Source organism: Saccopteryx bilineata, chromosome 3 (genome assembly GCF_036850765.1).
Source record: "Saccopteryx bilineata isolate mSacBil1 chromosome 3, mSacBil1_pri_phased_curated, whole genome shotgun sequence".
Classification (NCBI taxonomy): Eukaryota; Metazoa; Chordata; class Mammalia; order Chiroptera; family Emballonuridae; genus Saccopteryx; species Saccopteryx bilineata.
The window spans coordinates 94,324,568-94,342,682 of NC_089492.1; the positions used below are offsets into that span (position 1 = coordinate 94,324,568).

At 38.8% G+C, this 18,115-nt stretch overlaps 2 protein-coding genes across 8 annotated transcripts in view; one reads left to right on the forward strand and one right to left on the reverse strand.

Moving 5' to 3' along the window:
• Window positions 1–7,539, forward strand: CEBPZOS (CEBPZ opposite strand). Of its 7 annotated transcripts, none has more exons than XM_066266917.1 (6): window positions 193–239; window positions 1,909–1,959; window positions 3,518–3,633; window positions 4,970–5,014; window positions 6,226–6,310; window positions 7,328–7,539. In XM_066266917.1, exons 3-5 carry the CDS (start codon window positions 3,519–3,521, stop codon window positions 6,306–6,308), a joined length of 243 nt encoding a protein of 80 aa, XP_066123014.1. In that variant the 5' UTR covers window positions 193–239; window positions 1,909–1,959; window position 3,518; the 3' UTR covers window positions 6,309–6,310; window positions 7,328–7,539. The 7 variants fall into 7 exon arrangements, with proteins under 7 accessions (XP_066123020.1, XP_066123016.1, XP_066123019.1 ...); XM_066266918.1 differs by lacking the exon at window positions 193–239 and adding an exon at window positions 283–1,070; XM_066266923.1 differs by lacking the exons at window positions 193–239; window positions 1,909–1,959 and adding an exon at window positions 1–139.
• Window positions 6,305–18,115, reverse strand: part of CEBPZ (CCAAT enhancer binding protein zeta) — a 24,212-nt gene continuing 12,401 nt past the window's right edge. Inside the window, exons 5-16 of the mRNA XM_066266912.1 lie at window positions 17,983–18,071; window positions 15,679–15,732; window positions 15,043–15,145; window positions 14,866–14,934; window positions 13,565–13,631; window positions 12,359–12,459; window positions 10,908–10,965; window positions 10,442–10,635; window positions 9,278–9,367; window positions 7,016–7,077; window positions 6,843–6,924; window positions 6,305–6,489 (exon numbers count right to left, since the gene is read on the reverse strand). Coding sequence (XP_066123009.1) covers window positions 6,335–6,489; window positions 6,843–6,924; window positions 7,016–7,077; window positions 9,278–9,367; window positions 10,442–10,635; window positions 10,908–10,965; window positions 12,359–12,459; window positions 13,565–13,631; window positions 14,866–14,934; window positions 15,043–15,145; window positions 15,679–15,732; window positions 17,983–18,071 — 1,124 coding nt within the window. The 3' untranslated portion in view covers window positions 6,305–6,334. The remainder of the gene's footprint in view (window positions 6,490–6,842; window positions 6,925–7,015; window positions 7,078–9,277; window positions 9,368–10,441; window positions 10,636–10,907; window positions 10,966–12,358; window positions 12,460–13,564; window positions 13,632–14,865; window positions 14,935–15,042; window positions 15,146–15,678; window positions 15,733–17,982; window positions 18,072–18,115) is intronic.

An 18,115-nucleotide genomic window follows, 5' to 3' on the forward strand; every position in this document is an offset into this window, starting at 1 on the left:
GTGTGATTGTGGGCAGGGAAAGCCTTTACCCGTCTCTGTAAAATGAGATATTCGTAGCATAGCGTTGATTTGAGGATTAAATAAAATAATGTATGTAGGCTGCAATCAGGAGAGGCTCTTACTAAGAGAACAGTACAGGGTAAGTAGGGTGGGGGCGGGGCTCTGTCAACCTTTGCGCAGGCGCAGCCCCACGGGTACGTGGCTTAGGTGAGACTGAACCGCGGGGCCCTGGTTTGCAGGCTTGCCTTGGGCTACCCAGAGCGGGAGTGCGGCAGGTTTTGCGGGGGACTCTTTAGGGTTCTGGGGTCATGCTGAGGACACTCGGGTGTCACTGTGTCCAGCCCGCCCGAGTGTGCACGGGATTGGTCCGAGTGTTTCCGGGTCCCTCGGCGACCTTGGCCCCGCGGCCCTAGCGTGCAGGCGGGAGCCTCCTGTGGTTCCGGGCCCGGGAGGGCAGGGGGCAGCCAGGGTGCACCGGGAAGCTGGGGAGGTGGTGGGTTCAGGGGCTCCGGGCTAGCCAGCTTGAGGCCGCGCTCAGGCGCCTTGCAGGTTGCTTGGCTCTTGACCGTGAGAACCTGGAGAAACTGCTTTTGCTAATTAAATCCAGAGACGTAGCTGAGAAATCTTGTTCTTCAGCATCTAGACTGAGAGACCATGCTGTGTGAAGTCGTGTTGTCTGGAGACACTGGGCCATGTTGATTTCCAGCCTCCATGCACAGAAGAGGGATTTTTGGTTGCAACATTGAACACTGGCTTAAACTTGTGTTCCTTGAATGAGCTTCTGAGCCCAGTGTGATGTTAACCCCACGAAACACAGCCCTGCTTTTCTTGGAGCCCATCATAGGACGGCTTTATTTTAAACTTTACCTAAATTCCATCCTTCTCCAAAATTTTGTCTATTCTTGTTCCTCTGCCAGTTAGTAGGTAACCTAACTTGGTTGTGGACAGCATGCCTCTGGTGGTTTATCAAATGGGCTTTATTAGTTGTTGTAAACAAACACTTCTCTTTAAGCTGAGGGACGTGGAATGTGAAATATCTGTGTGTACACACAAACGCATTTTCAAGAAAGGTAAGTGATTTATTATACAGTGTTTTTGGATTTTGTTTGAAACTGTAGCCTCACCCTCTCCAACAAAAAATTTTCATTGGATCCCTTACACTGTGGGTCTGGCTACAGGCAGGCCTCGTTTTTTCTTTTGACCCCTTGAACATTAAAAATAACCCCAAGAGAGCTCCCTGTACAGATCAGGACTTACTTCCTGTTAGTAATGAGCTACAGCAAAACAACTCTCCCCACACACTGAACTGTGTGATGGTTATAAGTTTTATAAGTTTCCCTTCTCCTTCCCCTCCCTTTACTTTCCTTTCCCTTTCCTCCCTCCCTCCCTCCCTTTCTTACTTTCTCTTTCAATTTCTGCTTCATTTTTTTTCAGGTAAAAATAGTAAGTTTCAATATTAGTCCCCAGAGTGATCACGTTATCAAAATGTGAGAAGGGAACTTGAGGGAGGATGGACGGGGACACCTGATAATGATTTTAGGATAACTACAAAGGTAGAGTATTTAATTACCCCCACCCTCAGGCATTGTGAAAAGGAATCAAGTGAATGGATGACAGCAGAGCTGGGACTCAGGAGTATTAGAGAACATACCATCCACACAAAGGACAGAACAACGTGACAGCATCCCTAGGACAATATCAAAATACTGAGACTAAAAATTACTGGTTCTCGTTTTTGACTTTGGGTTTATAAGGAGGCAGAGTAAAAACCTGGGTTTACCTTTCATATATTCAGTAAGTCATATATACTATTTCCTTGTTATATAGCCCTTTACCTTGTTTAGCTTTTACTTTAGAGAAAGAGAATAACAACTCAAACTCTCTGATTAGCTTTTATTTATATTATAGGAAGAGAATCAAGATCTAACGTCTAATCTTGCCACTTATTGGGTAATATAGGTGAGTTCTCTTCCTCATTTGGTTCAGGGACCTGGTTAAGGCCCAGGAATATGCATTCTTAACAAGCCTTTGAGTGACGTAGTTAGTGAAAATACTGTTAGAATAGCAGCTTTTCAGGAACAAGAACCAGTTATTGCTCAGCTTTGATTAAAATGCCTGGACTGTGGCACATAGTTCAATAAATGTACAAATAAATGAAAAGCTCCAGCTATCAACATGTATGACCACTTATACAATAACCTTACTTTTGTAGGGTATTTTACCAAGAGCTTTCATATACTGTGCTCATTAGATCATATCTTAATTCCTTGTTCAGCTAAAAAATTATTTCCCACTATTCTACATCCTTAAAGCCATTAATTCCATAAATTGTTTTTACAGTGCCTTCTTCAGTTCTCTCTGTGCTTCATCCAATCAGGTCTTTGGTTCATTGTGTCCCTAAGGCAGGGGTCGGGAACCTATGGTTCACGAGCCAGGTGTGGCTCTTTTGATGGCTGCATCTGGCTCACAGACAAATCTTTAATTAAAAAAGTTAAAAATATAAAACATTCTCATGTATTACAATCCATTCATTTCCTACCACTCATGTTCATGGTTGCGGGTGGCTGGAGCCAATCATAGCTGTCCTCCGGGACAACACCAAAAAAAAAATTTTTTTTTTTTGTATTTTTCTGAAGCTGGAAACAGGGAGAGACAGTCAGACAGTCTCCTGCATGAGTCCCACCGGGATCCACCCGGCACGCCCACCAGGGAGCGATGCTCTGCCCCTCCGGGGCATCGCTCTGCTGCAACCAGAGCCACTCTAGTGCCTGGGGCAGAGGCCAAGGAGCCATCCCCAGTGCCCTGGCCATCTTTGCTCCAATGGAGCCTCACTGCGGGAGGGGGAGAGAGAGACAGAGAGGAAGGAGAGGGGGAGGGATGGAGAAGCAAATGGGTGCTTCTCCTGTATGCCCTGGCCGGAAATCGAATCCGGGACTTCTGCACGCCAGGGCGATGCTCTACCACTGAGACAACCGGCCAGGGCCAACACCAAATTTTTATTGGATAATGCATAACGTACACAGGTCATTGTATGGCTCTCAAGGAATTACATTTTTTTTTAATACTCTATTTTTATTTTATTTATTCATTTTAGAGAGGAGCGAGAGAGGGAGAGAGAGAGAGAGAGAGAGGAGAGAGAGACAGGGGGGAGGAGCTGGAAGCATCAACTCCCATATGTGCCTTGACCAGGCAAGCCCAGGGTTTTGAACCGGCGACCTCAGCATTTCCAGGTCGACACTTTATCCACTGCGCCACCACAGGTCAGGCCGGAATTACATTTTAAAATATGTGGCGTTCATGGCTCTCTCAACCAAAAAGGTTCCCGACCCCTGCCCTAGAGTGTGCAGATGGAAAACTAGGAATGAGGAAATGTCTAATGCAAATAAGAAATTAGTAACTTTGGGGTTTTAGTCCTGTACAGTAATCATTCAGACTGTGGAAATGAATTGGAGTTATTTTTATAGAAGCGCCATTAAATTTGTACGTGCTCATTTAGATTTGTATTTGTTAAACTTAGGATGGCTCGCACCTTGGAACCACTGGCAAAGAAGATTTTTAAAGGAGTTTTAGTAGCTGAATTTGTGGGCATTTTTGGAGCATACATTTTGTTCAATAAGATGAATACAAGCCAAGGTAATCATAATTCAGAAGGTAATGGTTTATAGTGTGTGTAGTTTGCAAATGCATTGTTGGTGCTAAATGGCATTTTAAAAGAAACTGCTTCTTCACGTCAGTGTTATTAGGCATTTTTATGCCCACAAGGGAAAACTAGGTGTTAATTACTGTAAATGATTTTAAACTTTCTTCAAAAAAAACCTGTTTATAGCCCTGGCTGGTTCACTCAGCGGTAAAGCGTTGGCCTGGTGTGTGGATGTCCCAGGTTTGATTCCCTGTCAGGGCACACAGGAGTCACCATCTGCTTTTCCACCTCTCTTCCTCCCCCTCCTGCAGCCATGGCTCAGTTGGAACAAGTTGGCCCCAAATGCTGAGGATGGGTCCGTGGCCTTGCCTCAGGCACTAAAATATCTCAGTTGCTGAGCAATAGCCCCAGATGGGCAGAGTATTAATACCTAGTGGGCTTGCCAGGTGGATCCTGGTCGGGGTGCATGCAGGAGTCTCTCTGCCTCCCCACTTCTCACTTAAAAAAAAAGTTTATAGACTAGAGAAAATATTTCACACTTTCCTTGGTTTTACCCAGGAAGTAGAGCAAGTGTCTGTAGTCTGGCTTAGTTTGGGAACACAGAGCGAATATACCGGAGTGTTTGGTACACTGAGAGCAGTACTGCCGAACTGTCAGAGTAACCAGCTTCTTAGGCTCTCCTTGTCCTGCAGCAGCACTGGGCACTGGACACCTTTTCCGTGCCACTGATTGTCACTAAAAGTGCTTAGACATGTTGTGGGGCGAAATTTTCCATGAGAGCTCACAAGTTTTTTAAGTAGGAAGTACTGCTTTCTCTTTCATTAAAGCAAGGGAACAATGAATAGTCTTGAGTGGTGGCCATCTTTGAAACATGTCATTTGTTTTCTTAAGAGTACTGGAACACTTCCACAATGTTATTGGATATTGACAGTCTATACATTTAAACTGTTAAGTAAGGATTTAAAAGAAAACATCCAAACAGTATTTAAAAGCAAATTAAAGTTTAAGATCAACTTTAAAAACTGGGTAGTCTTATTTCTAATTCCAAAACAACGTAAAACTGCATCCATAAAAATAATAAAGTTACATAAGGGAATTACACATTGATATTGAAAACCTGCTTTTAAATACCTAGGTCACAAAACAAAACTGCAAAATAAGACACGTGCAATTTAGACCTAAAATGATAATAGTTCTTGGATTACCAGGACCTTAACAGAATTTCTCATCAGTGGGATTCCTATTTTATAGACCCTTAGGCTAGCACTAAATTATAGCTGCATGTGCTAATATATGAATTCTAACTATGTCTCATTTTGACTTTATCAGATTTCAGGCAAACAATGAGCAAGAAATTTCCCTCCATCTTGGAAGGTATGTTTCAGGTAACCAATATTCATCTTACAGGTATTTATAACTTTTTCCTTAAGGAAAAATGAAACTACAAAAAAAACTTTTTTAGCAAAAAATATAAGGTGACAGAGGATGATTTGATTTTGGGTGATGGATATACAACATAATCGACTGTCCAAATGATGTGGTGATGTTTGCCCAAAATCTGTGTACTTTTGTTGACCAATGTCACCCTGTTTTGTTTTTTTTTTGTATTTTTCTGAAGCCGGAAACGGGGAGAGACAGTCAGACAGATTCCCGCATGCGCCCCACCGGGATCCACCCGGCACGCCCACTAGGGGGAGACGCTCTGCCCCTCTGGGGCGTCGCTCCGCCACGACCAGAGCCACTCTAGCGCCTGGGGCAGAGGCCAAGGAGCCATCCCCAGGGCCGGGGCCATCTTTGCTCCAATGGAGCCTTGGCTGCGGGAGGGGAAGAGAGAGACAGAGAGGAAGGGGGGGGGGTGGAGAAGCAAATGGGCGCTTCTCCTGTGTGCCCTGGCCGGGAATCGAACCCGGGTCCCCCCCGCACGCCAGGCCGACGCTCTACCGCTGAGCCAACCAGCCGGGGCCTGTCACCCTGTTTAATTTTCAAAAAAACAAAACAAAGAAAAACTTTTTTAGGTAACCTATAAACTAAGTAATAATTTCTTTAGGAACAATTAAGGACTAAATGACTTTATTTTGCAATGTCAATTAAAAAAAACAATAAAATAAAAAAAACCAAAACCAAAACTATAATTATTAATCCTTATTCTAGCCCTTTGACAACACAGAGTGGAAAAAATTCTCACCTAGTTATCTAGATGAGAGCAGTTAGCTCATGGGCTAGTGTCTTAATTTTTCTGTAGTTAAGAATGTAGACTATGGAATGAGACACTGAGGTGGTGATGAAATCAAACCAGAGCTTAAAATTTAAAACCTATCTCAGGTTTGCTAACATCTTGGAGCTGTTTCTTTCCCTGTCAACTGGAGCTAATCATGCCCACTATATAAATTGTTATAAGGTTCAAACAAGGTAACATTATATAATCAGCACAGTATTTGCCTAATAAATAATGCTCAATACAATGGTTAGTACAGTGTCTAGAGCACAGGTGCAATATGTAGCAAGAAGGAAAAATTTGGTGTTTCTCAATATTGTTTAATTTCAACATTTCTACATAATTTTATAAGTGACAACTTTTTATTTAGTTTATTACAAATCCATGGAATATTCTGGAATGTATGGAGTCAGACAGCAAGATCAAGAAAAATGGTTGAACAGCAAAAGTTAAGCGTAAGTAGAATTTTAATTTATAATTTATTTAGAAAATACTCGTTTTCTTTGCTTTTTAATTTTATGAATGGTTTTCAGATTCTTCTTTTTGAAAATTTTCTTTTTCTTGATGATACTTTTCACATCTCTGTTGTGTAGCCAGTCATCACGTTGAGCCTCCCATCTAAGCTGTTTGAGACCTTTGGGGGCAGAAAGATGAGCTCACCACACTGTAGCCTCTTGGGGGCCCCACAGAACACCCTACTGAGTAACAGGAACTTTGCCTCTGCCAGGGCCCACAGATGTTTCCTATGCACTAGGCAAATGCCCTGCGAATTGTTACTTTCCTTCTATATGTACTGTCAAAGATTACCATTTTATAAATAAAAGGCGAGGACAGGAAAGGAACAAATCCCCTCAAGATTTTATTTCCCAGGAATGCTTTTACTTGTGAAAGAACAGAAGCCAGTTAACCATCAGTTCCAGAAGAAAATAAAATGTCTATAAAGCATTTATAAAGTTACTTAGAAAACTCGAGATTTAAGTTACTTACTTGCATTATCTTTGTTAGCCATGGCATTCATGCCAATGTTGTCAAACTTGGATCCCATATTTTCATCCAATAGGTGGCCAAACTTCAAACCAACAACAGAAAAACAAGGTGGAATACATTTATTCAAATACTTAAAACGCTGCTAGCTTCTTAAAATAGTACATCAGCCTTACCTCCTCAGCAGATACAAATAGGCTGGAGTCACTAAGATTTCTTTTCCTTTTTTTTCTGGGCCCTGAAAAAATTTAAGCCTAGATTATTTAATTAATCCAATAATTTTGGAAAAATATAACTCTTTCAATACAGCTTTGTTAAAAAATTATATTTGGTCTAAAATACACAATTGCAATTATATTCTTAGTACCATTATGTAGCTGGCACTTAAATAATAAGAGAAATATTTAAGAATTAATATATACTAATTTTACAAAGTTAGTATCCTAATAGAACTATTCAGATGACTATTATGCCTTCTTGCCTTTCAGGTTTGGCCACTGATCAAGGTTTACCTTATTTCATAGTATGAGGCAAGGTTAAAATCCCAAAGATGATGGATGGGTTTTGGTATATTTAAAGAAACATGTAACTTCTAATTATGCCAGAGGTTTTATTCTTTGGACTAACTGTGAAGAAATTTATGGGAAGGTATGTTTATTATGTTATAAATAAAGTTTTGTTTGTACTACTCAAAGTAAAATAGTTTTCCTTTAAAAAGAGTCACCTATAACTCTGGACATACAAACTTTTCAAAATAGATAAAATAGTGAAACATCTATTTTTAAAACTTATTTAATTTTAATTCACAAATTTAAAATCCCATTATCTAGAAATATAACCAGAAGCAGTCTTTGTCCATTTCCTGAAACAGTATCATCCAAATTCTTTGCATCTTTTTTTTTTTTCTTTTTTTTTTTTTTTGCATTTTTCTGAAGCTGGAAACAGGGAGAGACAGTCAGACAGACTCCTGCATGCGCCCGACCGGGATCCACCCGGCACGCCCACCATGGGGCGACGCTCTGCCCACCAGGGGGCGGTGCTTTGCCCATCCTGGGCGTCGCCATGTTGCGACCAGAGCCACTCTAGCGCCTGAGGCAGAGGCCACAGAGCCATCCCCAGCGCCCGGGCCATCTTTGCTCCAATGGAGCCTTGGCTGCGGGAGGGGAAGAGAGAGACAGATAGGAAAGTGCGGCGGAGGGGTGGAGAAGCAAATGGGCGCTTCTCCTGTGTGCCCTGGCCGGGAATCGAACCCGGGTCCTCCGCACGCTAGGCCGACGCTCTACCGCTGAGCCAACCGGCCAGGGCCTTCTTTGCATCTTTGATGTCAATGTCTCTGGCACGATGAGAGTCACTTTTTAAAAACAGCTATAGTTAAGGAATAAAATTTGTCAAAAATTCAGCTGTTTAAAGTAATTCAGTATGGTTCAGTAAGTTTACAGAGTTGTTTAGCTGCCATCAAAATGCAATTTTAGAACATTTCCGAAGCATGAAAAAAATGTGCGATTTTTTTAATATTTATTATAATGCTGTCTATATTTTTATCAAAAACTTAAGGTTGTCACTTGATAATAGTGCTTTTTATTAGCACCTTACAAGTCTTACACTAAAATAATACTCTGTTATGAGAGACTTGAAAGAATCCGTATCTGTTTTATGTAAGAAATTTTGAGGTTCGAGTTGTTTTGTCATGCAGCAAGATGGCAGATCTCATAAAAAAGAAAAATGAGCCTGACCAGGCGGTGGCACAGTGGATAGAGCGTCAGACTGGGATGCGGAGGACCCAGGTTCGAGACCCCGAGGTCTCCAGCTTGAGCGCGGGCTCATCTGGTTTGAACAAAGCTCACCAGCTTGGACCCCAGGTCGCTGGCTCGACCAAGGGGTTACTCCGTCTGCTGAAGGCCCACGGTCAAGGCACATATAAGAAAGCAATCAATGAACAACTAAGGTGTCGCAATGCACAACTAATGATTGATGCTTCTCATCTCTCCGTTCCTGTCTGTCTGTCCCTGTCTACCCCTCACTCTGACTCTCTCTCTGTCCCTGTAAAAAAATAAAATTAAATTAAAAAAAAAAATGAAGTTAATTAAGAACATGGATTTTCCGAAAGGGCAAATGGCAAAGAATAAACCTGGTTGAGAAAAGGAAATAGGTTAAAGGTATCTATTAAAAATCAGGGCTTACATATAATTCATATAATTAAATGGGTTAAACATGAATGAAAAAAATGATGTAGAGATATTCAGATGTGAGAGGAAAAGAATTTAGGAAGGTATATGTGGGAAATAATTTTCACATATTAAAATACATAAAAATGTTATTATCCATTATAAAAAACAACAAAATTGTCCTAACCAACAATTTAGAAGTTAATTTCCTGCAATAATAACTTTCTTATGCTCACTGCTTAGGTTTCAGAAAGACTAAATGCATTTTCTTACCTTGAAATGATCCAGCAAAGTCAAAATCATTTGCACCTTTCTTCTTGCTTTTCTTAGAATTGACTTTGGAGCTGACTTCATCATTAATTTCTGTTACCAAAGAAAGTGCTATTAAGTAATTTAAAAACAACAGGACTGCTATAAGATTATGATAAATGAATATTAACTTTTAGAAAATACTAATTACTATTCTAATTAGCTAATTACTATTCTAATTAAAAAGGTCATTATACGCCCTGGCCAGTTGGCTCAATGGTAGAGCGTCGGCCTGGCATGCAGGAGTCCCGGGTTCGATTCCCGGCCAGGGCACACAGGAGAAGCGCCCATCTGCTTCTCCACCCCTCCCCCTCTCCTTCCTCTCTCTCTCTCTCTCTCTTCCCCTCCCGCAGCCAAGGCTCCATTGGAGCAAAGATGGCCCGGGCGCTGAGGATGGCTTTATGGCCTCTGCCTCAGGCGCTAGAATGGCTCTGGATGCAACAGAGCATCGCCCCCTGGTGGGCATGCCGGGTGGATCCCGGTCGGGCGTATGCGGGAGTCTGTCTGACTGCCTCCCCGTTTCCAACTTCGGAAAAATACAAAAAAAAATAAAAAAATAAAAAAATAAATAAAAAGGTCATTATAACACCTCAACAGGTATTGCACAGATATCCTAATTGTTAATAAAAGTCCAAAACTCAATGCTCAGCTGCTTTAAAAATAAAAAACCTTTCCGTTTCAAATTAAGAAGGGGAAAAGGTCTTCTTTAAATTTCTGCCCAACCTGAGTATTAATTTGAATACAGAGTAATACTGAAAAACATTCAAGGCCCTGGCTGGTGGGTCAGTGCATAGAGCACTGGACATCCTGGGTTCAATCCCTGGTCAGGGCACAGAGAAGCAACCATCTGCTTCTCCCCCTCCCACAGCCAGTGGCTCTACTGATTCTAGCACTGAGGTTAGCTCTTTCGTAGTGCATCAGCCTCAGGTGCTAAAAACAGCTCGGTACTCGAGCATCAGCCCAAGACGGGGTTGCCAGGTGGACCCTGGTCAGGGCTCATGTAGGAGTCCATCTCTCCTCCTCTCACCTAAAAAATAAAAAGAAAAACAAAAAAACATTCAACAGAAAAATTAGCCTACGCTGAGGAAGAAAGGAAGATATAGTTGTTTTATATTTTAAAAAGTTCACCTTGAATGCCCTCACTTTCATCTTCCAACACATCCATGAATGTTCCTCCATCTTCATCAATTTCAGTAAATTCTTCATTCATACTTCCTAAAGAAACTTCATCATCATCCAAGTTATCAAGGTTGTCATCACTATCTTCTGAATCTTCATCTTTTGGCTCACCCTTAGCTCTTTTTGTTTTCTTTTTCATGTTGCTGAAGAAAAACAACAACTTGTAAAAGAAGACACTTTTCTAAAATGTAATTTGTTGACTACCAGGGTATTAGGTTATTAACAGATTTAAAATGAGACTTACAGAAGGCTCAAGGCCTTTATTTAATATACTAATGTGCATTATAAAAGTCCAAAATGGAAGTACTAGATCCATTTTCCAAGCTTATTCAACACACCCTCTGTTCTGAGGGACAACTTGGGAAATGCTGGAAAAAGTAAAAAAAAAAAAAAAAAAAATTGAAATGTATTTTACCCAGCAAAATCAAGATCATCCTGTCCAGAGGCGAAACAATTATCATCTTCAAATGTGTCTGCCAGAGAACAATATACAAATTGTGAGATATAGTAAAGAATAACAAAGTTGACATCTTATTTCTGAATCAGTTAATAGTCATGATTCTTCTGTTTATGACACACACCCAGAAGATACAAATGTGATTATTGCTGTGTGTTTTATTAATCTACATTAACCTGTGAATATACTGACCTTAATTACATCTCTAAACTAGCCTGACCAGGTGGTGGTGCAGTGGATAGAGCAGGGGTCGGGAACCTATGGCTCACGAGCCAGATGTGGCTCTTTTGATGGCTGCATCTGGCTCGCAGACAAATCTTTAATTAAAAAAAAATGTTAAAAATATAAAACATTAAAAAAATAAATAAAACATTCTCGTGTATTACAATCCATTCATTTCCTACCACTCATGTTCATGGTTGCGGGTGGCTGGAGCCAATCACAGCTGTCCTCCGGGACAACACCAAATTTTTATTGGATAATGCATAAAGTACATGGGTCATTGTATGGCTCTCATGAAATTACATTTTAAAATATGCGGCGTTCATGGCTCTCTCAGCCAAAAAAGTTCCCGACCCCTGGGATAGAGCATCAGCCTGGGAGGCAGAGGACCCAGGTTCGAAACCTAAGGTCACTGGCTTGAGCAAGGTGTCACTTGCTCTGCTGTAGCCCCCCAGTCAAGGCACATATGAGAAAGCGACCAATGAACTAAGATGCCACAATGAAGAATGGATGCTTCTCATCTCTCTCCCTTCCTGTCTGTATGTCCCTATCTGTCTCTCTCTGTGTCTGTCTCTCAAAAAAGAAAATTCCTAAACTAAAATGGTTCTAGTTAATTTCAGCTTCTTACTAGAGTTTTTATAGAAAGAGGATAAATATCAAATAAAATATTTAGCAACTGCAGGAGGTTTAAATATATTAAGACTATCTAAGTGCTTATATTTTATAGGTGCAATACAATATACAATAAAAATTAACTCAATGAAAGCCTTTCTAATTACCCATGTTTTTGTTTCAGTCTAAATTTCAATTAATATTTTCCTAGCTCTGTGGATTATAAAGACAGAACAGATGAAATAGTAGACTATTGCTACCAATAATGCAAGGAAGTTAGGAACAGTAGAAATAGTTTCTCTTTTATAAGAGATTTGACCTTAAGAATGAATATATTCATGTCAATATAATTTTTTTTCTCCACGAATCATCAAATAGTCACCTATTTTTGTGCAAGCAAATGTGGGTGAATTACCATATCCCACCAAAATATATTTTATTAATCCATTGTGATTTGCATTGTATTCTTAAAGGATTTTTTAAACTAAGGTCACCTTTACCACTAATATTCCATGGTTCTATATATAAATAAATAGTAATAAAATGTTTTGCAAATTAAAGAGTCAATAAATTACCAATCATCTTTTCAAATTCCTCATCATCCACATCTTCTACACTTTCTTCATCTGCATTTCGTTTCTGTTTCTCTTTAACAGCAGCCATTTTTTTATAATACCTAAAATAAAATCATGTCATACATTTGATAGTTTTACTCAACGGCCCATTGTACTACAATCAAAACACCTATGTACGCAGTTACTGAAGCAAGGTTAAAAGCTATTTACCCTGTTGGATATAAATGACTAAATTTATTTATAGAAAAACATTTTAATTTCTTTTTTTAAAAAGATTTTATTTATTCATTTTGGAGAGAAGAGAGAAAGAGAGAGAGAAGGAGAGAGAGAGAGAGAAGGGGGAAGAGCAGGAAGCATCAACTCCCATAGATGCCTTCATCAGGTAAGCCAAGAGTTTTGAACTGACGACCTCAGTATTCCAGGTCAATGCTTTATCTACTGTGCCACCACAGGTCAGGTCTAAAAGTTTTGAGTTCTACAAAACAGTTTGAAACTTCTACAATATGAAGTATAAATTCCAAATATTTAGGTTTAGTTCTTCATAAAAACATCTAACTCATCCTAATTAAATGGCCTATGTAAAAGGTTGTTTCAGGGCCAACACTAATGATTTATCGGACCTATAGTCATATTATGGTACAGTGAAACTTAGCATTTTGCAGGTGAGATCATACCCTCAAAATTCTTCACACAAAATGTTTTTAAAAACAAATCAAACAGAATTAACCAGTCAGATGAGACAGCAGTTCCTTTCGGATTATAAGACATTTGTAATAATACCAACAAGTTCAAGGCTTATCTCTATAGCAGCACAGTGACTTTGCTAATTCTGCTTAGAGCCATGTTTGGGACAAATCACTCATGAGTTGTCTGTCATTATATTAGACTAATACAGGTTTAAATCCTGTAAGAAAATAACTGTGTTAAAAAAGGAAATTAAAGATTAAGTTCTACAGAGTCGTTTCATAAAACAAAAATTATGCTAGATTTGTTAGATTAATAACAAATCCCCCAAATTTACTTTTTTAGTTCTAGTACTTAGATATCTTAATATTAGCAAAATGACCGATTTATAAATTATCTTCACAAAAATGGACAGAGATGTCTTTAGATCTTTTTAAGGTAGACCTATGTTACAGCATTTTGTAGAATTTAAACATTTAAATTTTAACAGTTCTCCCAATGAAACTATAGTAAGTGTATTACCTATAGAAAAACACTTCATCCACTGGTATTTGGCTTTCTTCTTTTGCAAGGAACTCCTTACTGTTCACTAGAAAAAGTCAGTTAAAAAATTTTAAATAAAGTAATTCTTTTTATGTTATCCCAGCTCTTAGGACTAAATACAGCATGCCTACAATTTTAAAGTCCAAAAGATAAGGAAGGTGGACAGAAGGGATCCTAGAATTCAAAGGACAATTTCTGGAAGAGTCTGTGTGGAGGAGACCGAGCATTGGAGTGATGGTCGGCTACAAGGAAACTCAGAGTTCCTTTAATAAATAGTCACTTTAAACTTGCCATTTTCATCTCAGAAAAATGACAATGTCTGGCATTCTGTGAAAAGGAAGCAAAGGTAACCAGAGAATTATCCATAATTTTACATAATACTGAGGAAAACCAAGGAACAAAAATAGGGAGCTATAAGGATATTAGTTTTTCCTCCTTAAAATAAAAAATTTTGACTTATCTTTATGAAAAGGGAATTGGCTTCTAATCCTAACTCGATTAACTTTGGGCAAATCTTTTCACAACTCTGGACCTCTGTGAAATAAGTCGGTTGGAAATTAAATGATTTCTAAGGTGTATTTTAACCTTAGCCTTTGAACAAAAAGGAGTTGGGATCTGGATGCTCAGAAATGTCTGCTCTGAATAGAAAAACAAGATTCAGATCCCAAGATGGGTAAATTCCTGCAGAAACAGAAGGTCATTCACTAAGTTAACATGCTGCTCTGTAGCAAAACCATGTAGGTTTTCTGTTAAGCCCCTATTAGAGAACTTAAATTAGTCTGAACTGTAAAAGACAAACATTATGTATATGATGAAGAGGGGCTACAGATGATACCAGAATAGCAAAATATTGATAATTATTAAAGCTGAGTGATGGTCATTTGGGGGGGGGTGATCATAATATTTACTTTGGATATGTTTGAAATTTTCTGCAATAAAAAAAGAAAAAAGGGCCTAGTCAGATACAGTAGACTTAAGAATGTATATCCAGCTTGGGGTAATGAACACACAATACAATATACAGATGATGTATTAAAGAATTGTATGCCTGAAATCTACATAATTTTATTAACCAGTGTCACCTAAACAAACTCAATAATTAAAGGATGCATATACATTCTTGGAAACAAGATGGATAATGTTTCTGGGTACTTAGGTTTTATTCTGATAAAGTGGAGCAAAGAGTAACACAATTTATATGTTATTGACTTGTACTATCTTGTAAGTTTCAATTATTAAGGCTTTTATAAATTATTATGAAGTAGTTTATAAATACTTACCAGCAAGATTACGAATATCCTTTATAAAATGTTTTCTTTTTGGCTGCATCACAACACTGTCTGTGTTTTCTGAAATGCAAAATCACGAGAGTGTAATGTACAACCTAGTTATATGCTCATATTATTTATCAAGATTAATAGCTGAAAATCAAATTAATTCATCAAAAGGAAGCATACCTTTGCCTTTATGTGGCTTTGGATTTCGGTATACAAATCGATCCAAGAATCTCATTAGTGTGAAATCCTGTAGTGGGTCCCCTGAATACTGAATATAATCTCCCTGAAAAGTGGGGGAAATTTCAGAACTTAACTAAAATTATATCTATGCATCCAAATAAGAAAGAGGAAAACACAAGCATTTGTTACAATGCATAGAAGACACAAATCTGAAATGACTATTCAAATATCCCTATGATGCACATATTCCTGACTTAACACACACTCATACATATTCTATGATACACTACTGATTATATAAATAGGTAAATAATAGTAATACTCTAGGTCATCTAACCATTAACCAGGAACCAGAAACTAAACCCTAAAATAGCAAACAGGAAAAGGGAAGGCAATTTTTCTCCAGGAGAAAAGCCAGAATGTAATAAATAACTGTGGTTTTCTAAAATCCTATATTCCCATTCATGTCAGAGTGGAAAGACGTAACTGCTGCTCTGTATTAAACACGCCATTACTCCTTTACAACAGAAAAATGTATGAGATTCTATCTGTTGGAGAAAATATTGTACGACCTGTTATTATCTGAAACTAGATTATTTTTTCTTATATTTTATCTTTTGAATATTTTAGACTTACCTGAAGGATAGTCTTTGCAAACAGAGCCACAGAGGGATGAAAATGTTCAGATAGCTAAAAAGAAAAATGTGAATGAGATCAGCTCTTATTACAATTATAGATTTAAGTAAATACAAAGACTTGAAACTTAAGTTAATAGAAGAGTGATACTCAAAATTTGGTCTCAGGGCTGCTTAATATACTTAAAGATCAAAAACCTTTAGAGCTTCCTTAATTTAAGTGGGATATATCTATTGCTATTTACTTTATTAGAAATTACAACAGAAACATTTTAAACACTATTCATAGTTTACTTAAACAATAGACCTATTATATATTAATAACATTTTATAAAAAAATTTTTCCATTCTTTTCCAAGTGAGAGGAGGGGAGATAGACAGATACTCTTGTATGAACTCCCACGGGCCAATGCTCTGCCCATCTGGGGCCCATGCTCTCAACAGCTCTTTTTAGTGCCTGAGATGAAGGCTCCACGGAGCCATCCTCAGTGCCCAGGGCTAATGCGCTTGAACCAACTGAGCCATGGCTGAGGGAGTAGGAGAGAGAGAAAGGGGGAGAGAGAGAGAGAGAGAGAGAGAGAGAGAGAGAAGGGAGGAGGGAGGGGTAGAGAAACAGATGGTCGCTCCTCCTGTGTGCCCTAATTGGGAATCAAACCTGGGACATCCACACGTCAGGCTGACACTCTATCACTGAACCAACCAGCCAGGGCCTTATGAAAACCATTTTTAAGAACGGACATTGGTGAGAAGAGTAGCATTACTTTATCGTTTTGTAAATCTAATGTCTAACTTAATAGAAAGAATACAATGGATTCTAACATCTGCTTCCAAAATTAAATGTTATTTTAGTGGAAGTACATGAAGAAAATCTGGCCTCCAAAAAGATATAGTTGGAAAAAGGAGGATTTATAAAATAGCCTTTCACATAATTGTGGATTGGATTTTCTTCATGTTCAAGACAATGTCTCCCAAATGCCGAAGTCTGAATAACCAAAATCTGTTGTTCAGCCAGTCTTTCATGAAAGAAGTAGTTACTTAAGTTTCCAACAACTACAGAGACATTTGTCCTTGGGAGATGAGACAACAATATGCTCATCCTCAGGTATGGAGTAGAATTCACTATGCATTCTTGCTATATATGCACACAGGGTATTAAAAACAAATATAGTGTGACCAGGTGGTGGTGCAGTGAATAGAGCGTCGACCTGGGATGAAGAGGACCCAGGTTCAAAACCCTGAAGTCAACGGCTTGAGCACGGGCGCGCTAGCTTGAGTATGGGATCACAGACATGAACCCATGGTCACTGGCTGGGCTGAAGTCCCCTGGTCATGGCACATATGAGGAGCAACCAATGAACTAAGGAGCCACAATGAAGAACTGATGCTTTTCATCTCTCTCCCTTCCTGTCTGTCCCTATCTGTCCCTCTCTGCCTCTCTCTCTGTCTCTCATTAAAAAATAAAGAAAGGAAAACAAATCTATTTTAGGGTCAAGATAACAAAATTAATAATCTTTCCTGCTTCACCCTTCTTACATGATACTGGCATATTTTTTTTTTTTTACACTGCAAGCATGTGGCAGGAAAGACTAGAATGGATGCAAGTGCAGCTCAGTACTACTGTCTTTATCATGCTGAAGAACCCTCGGTTTCAGCCATCATTTCTTTTATATTGTTAGTGCCACTGTCAACATGGTGACAAAGGTAAATAATGTCTTGGTATCATTTTGAAAGTAGCTGTGACCTTGCAGACTTGCTGAAAAGGAATGAGGGATTCCCAGGAGTCTGTGCTTGCACTCTGAGAATCGCTGTAAGAAAGACACTTACTTACTTTACAGAGAAATCACAGGAAGATTATTAGTAATATGTTACTCTTATGTACTTCAAAAGTAAGTTTATTTGCAAAAAGTACTTTCATCACAAAACTTTTCAGGGATATCTAATGCATAGAGCAAATTTTACCTAATTTACAGAGTTGTTATGTGTATAATCTATTCACAAAATAAGAACTTATTTATAGCCACATACGGTGTCCTTATTTTGCATGTACATTATTTAAGATTTTCAATTTGTGAATGTAGACAGGTGTAAATGTTTAAACTTAATGTTTATCAGAGGCGACAGAAATATGGGATAAAAAGCATTATAGCTGTGTGACATACTTCAAATCGCTTCCTTATGACAACTCCTGTCTAAATAACAATTCCTATATTACTTGGAAAAAACCCCCGGAAACTTCAAGGTGTTAAACCCATGAGGACAAATGTATAGCAGAAATGAATCAAAAGACAAATTGAAATTATTTTACCTTTTTGAGTTCCCAAAAACTTGTATGTTCAGCTCCACAGAACAAAGGATTTCTACTGAATGGATCATACGTGTTTAACCGTTTGCCACCTGAGAAAAAAAGCAGTATTTCCCAAATGCTTCACTCTTAGTGC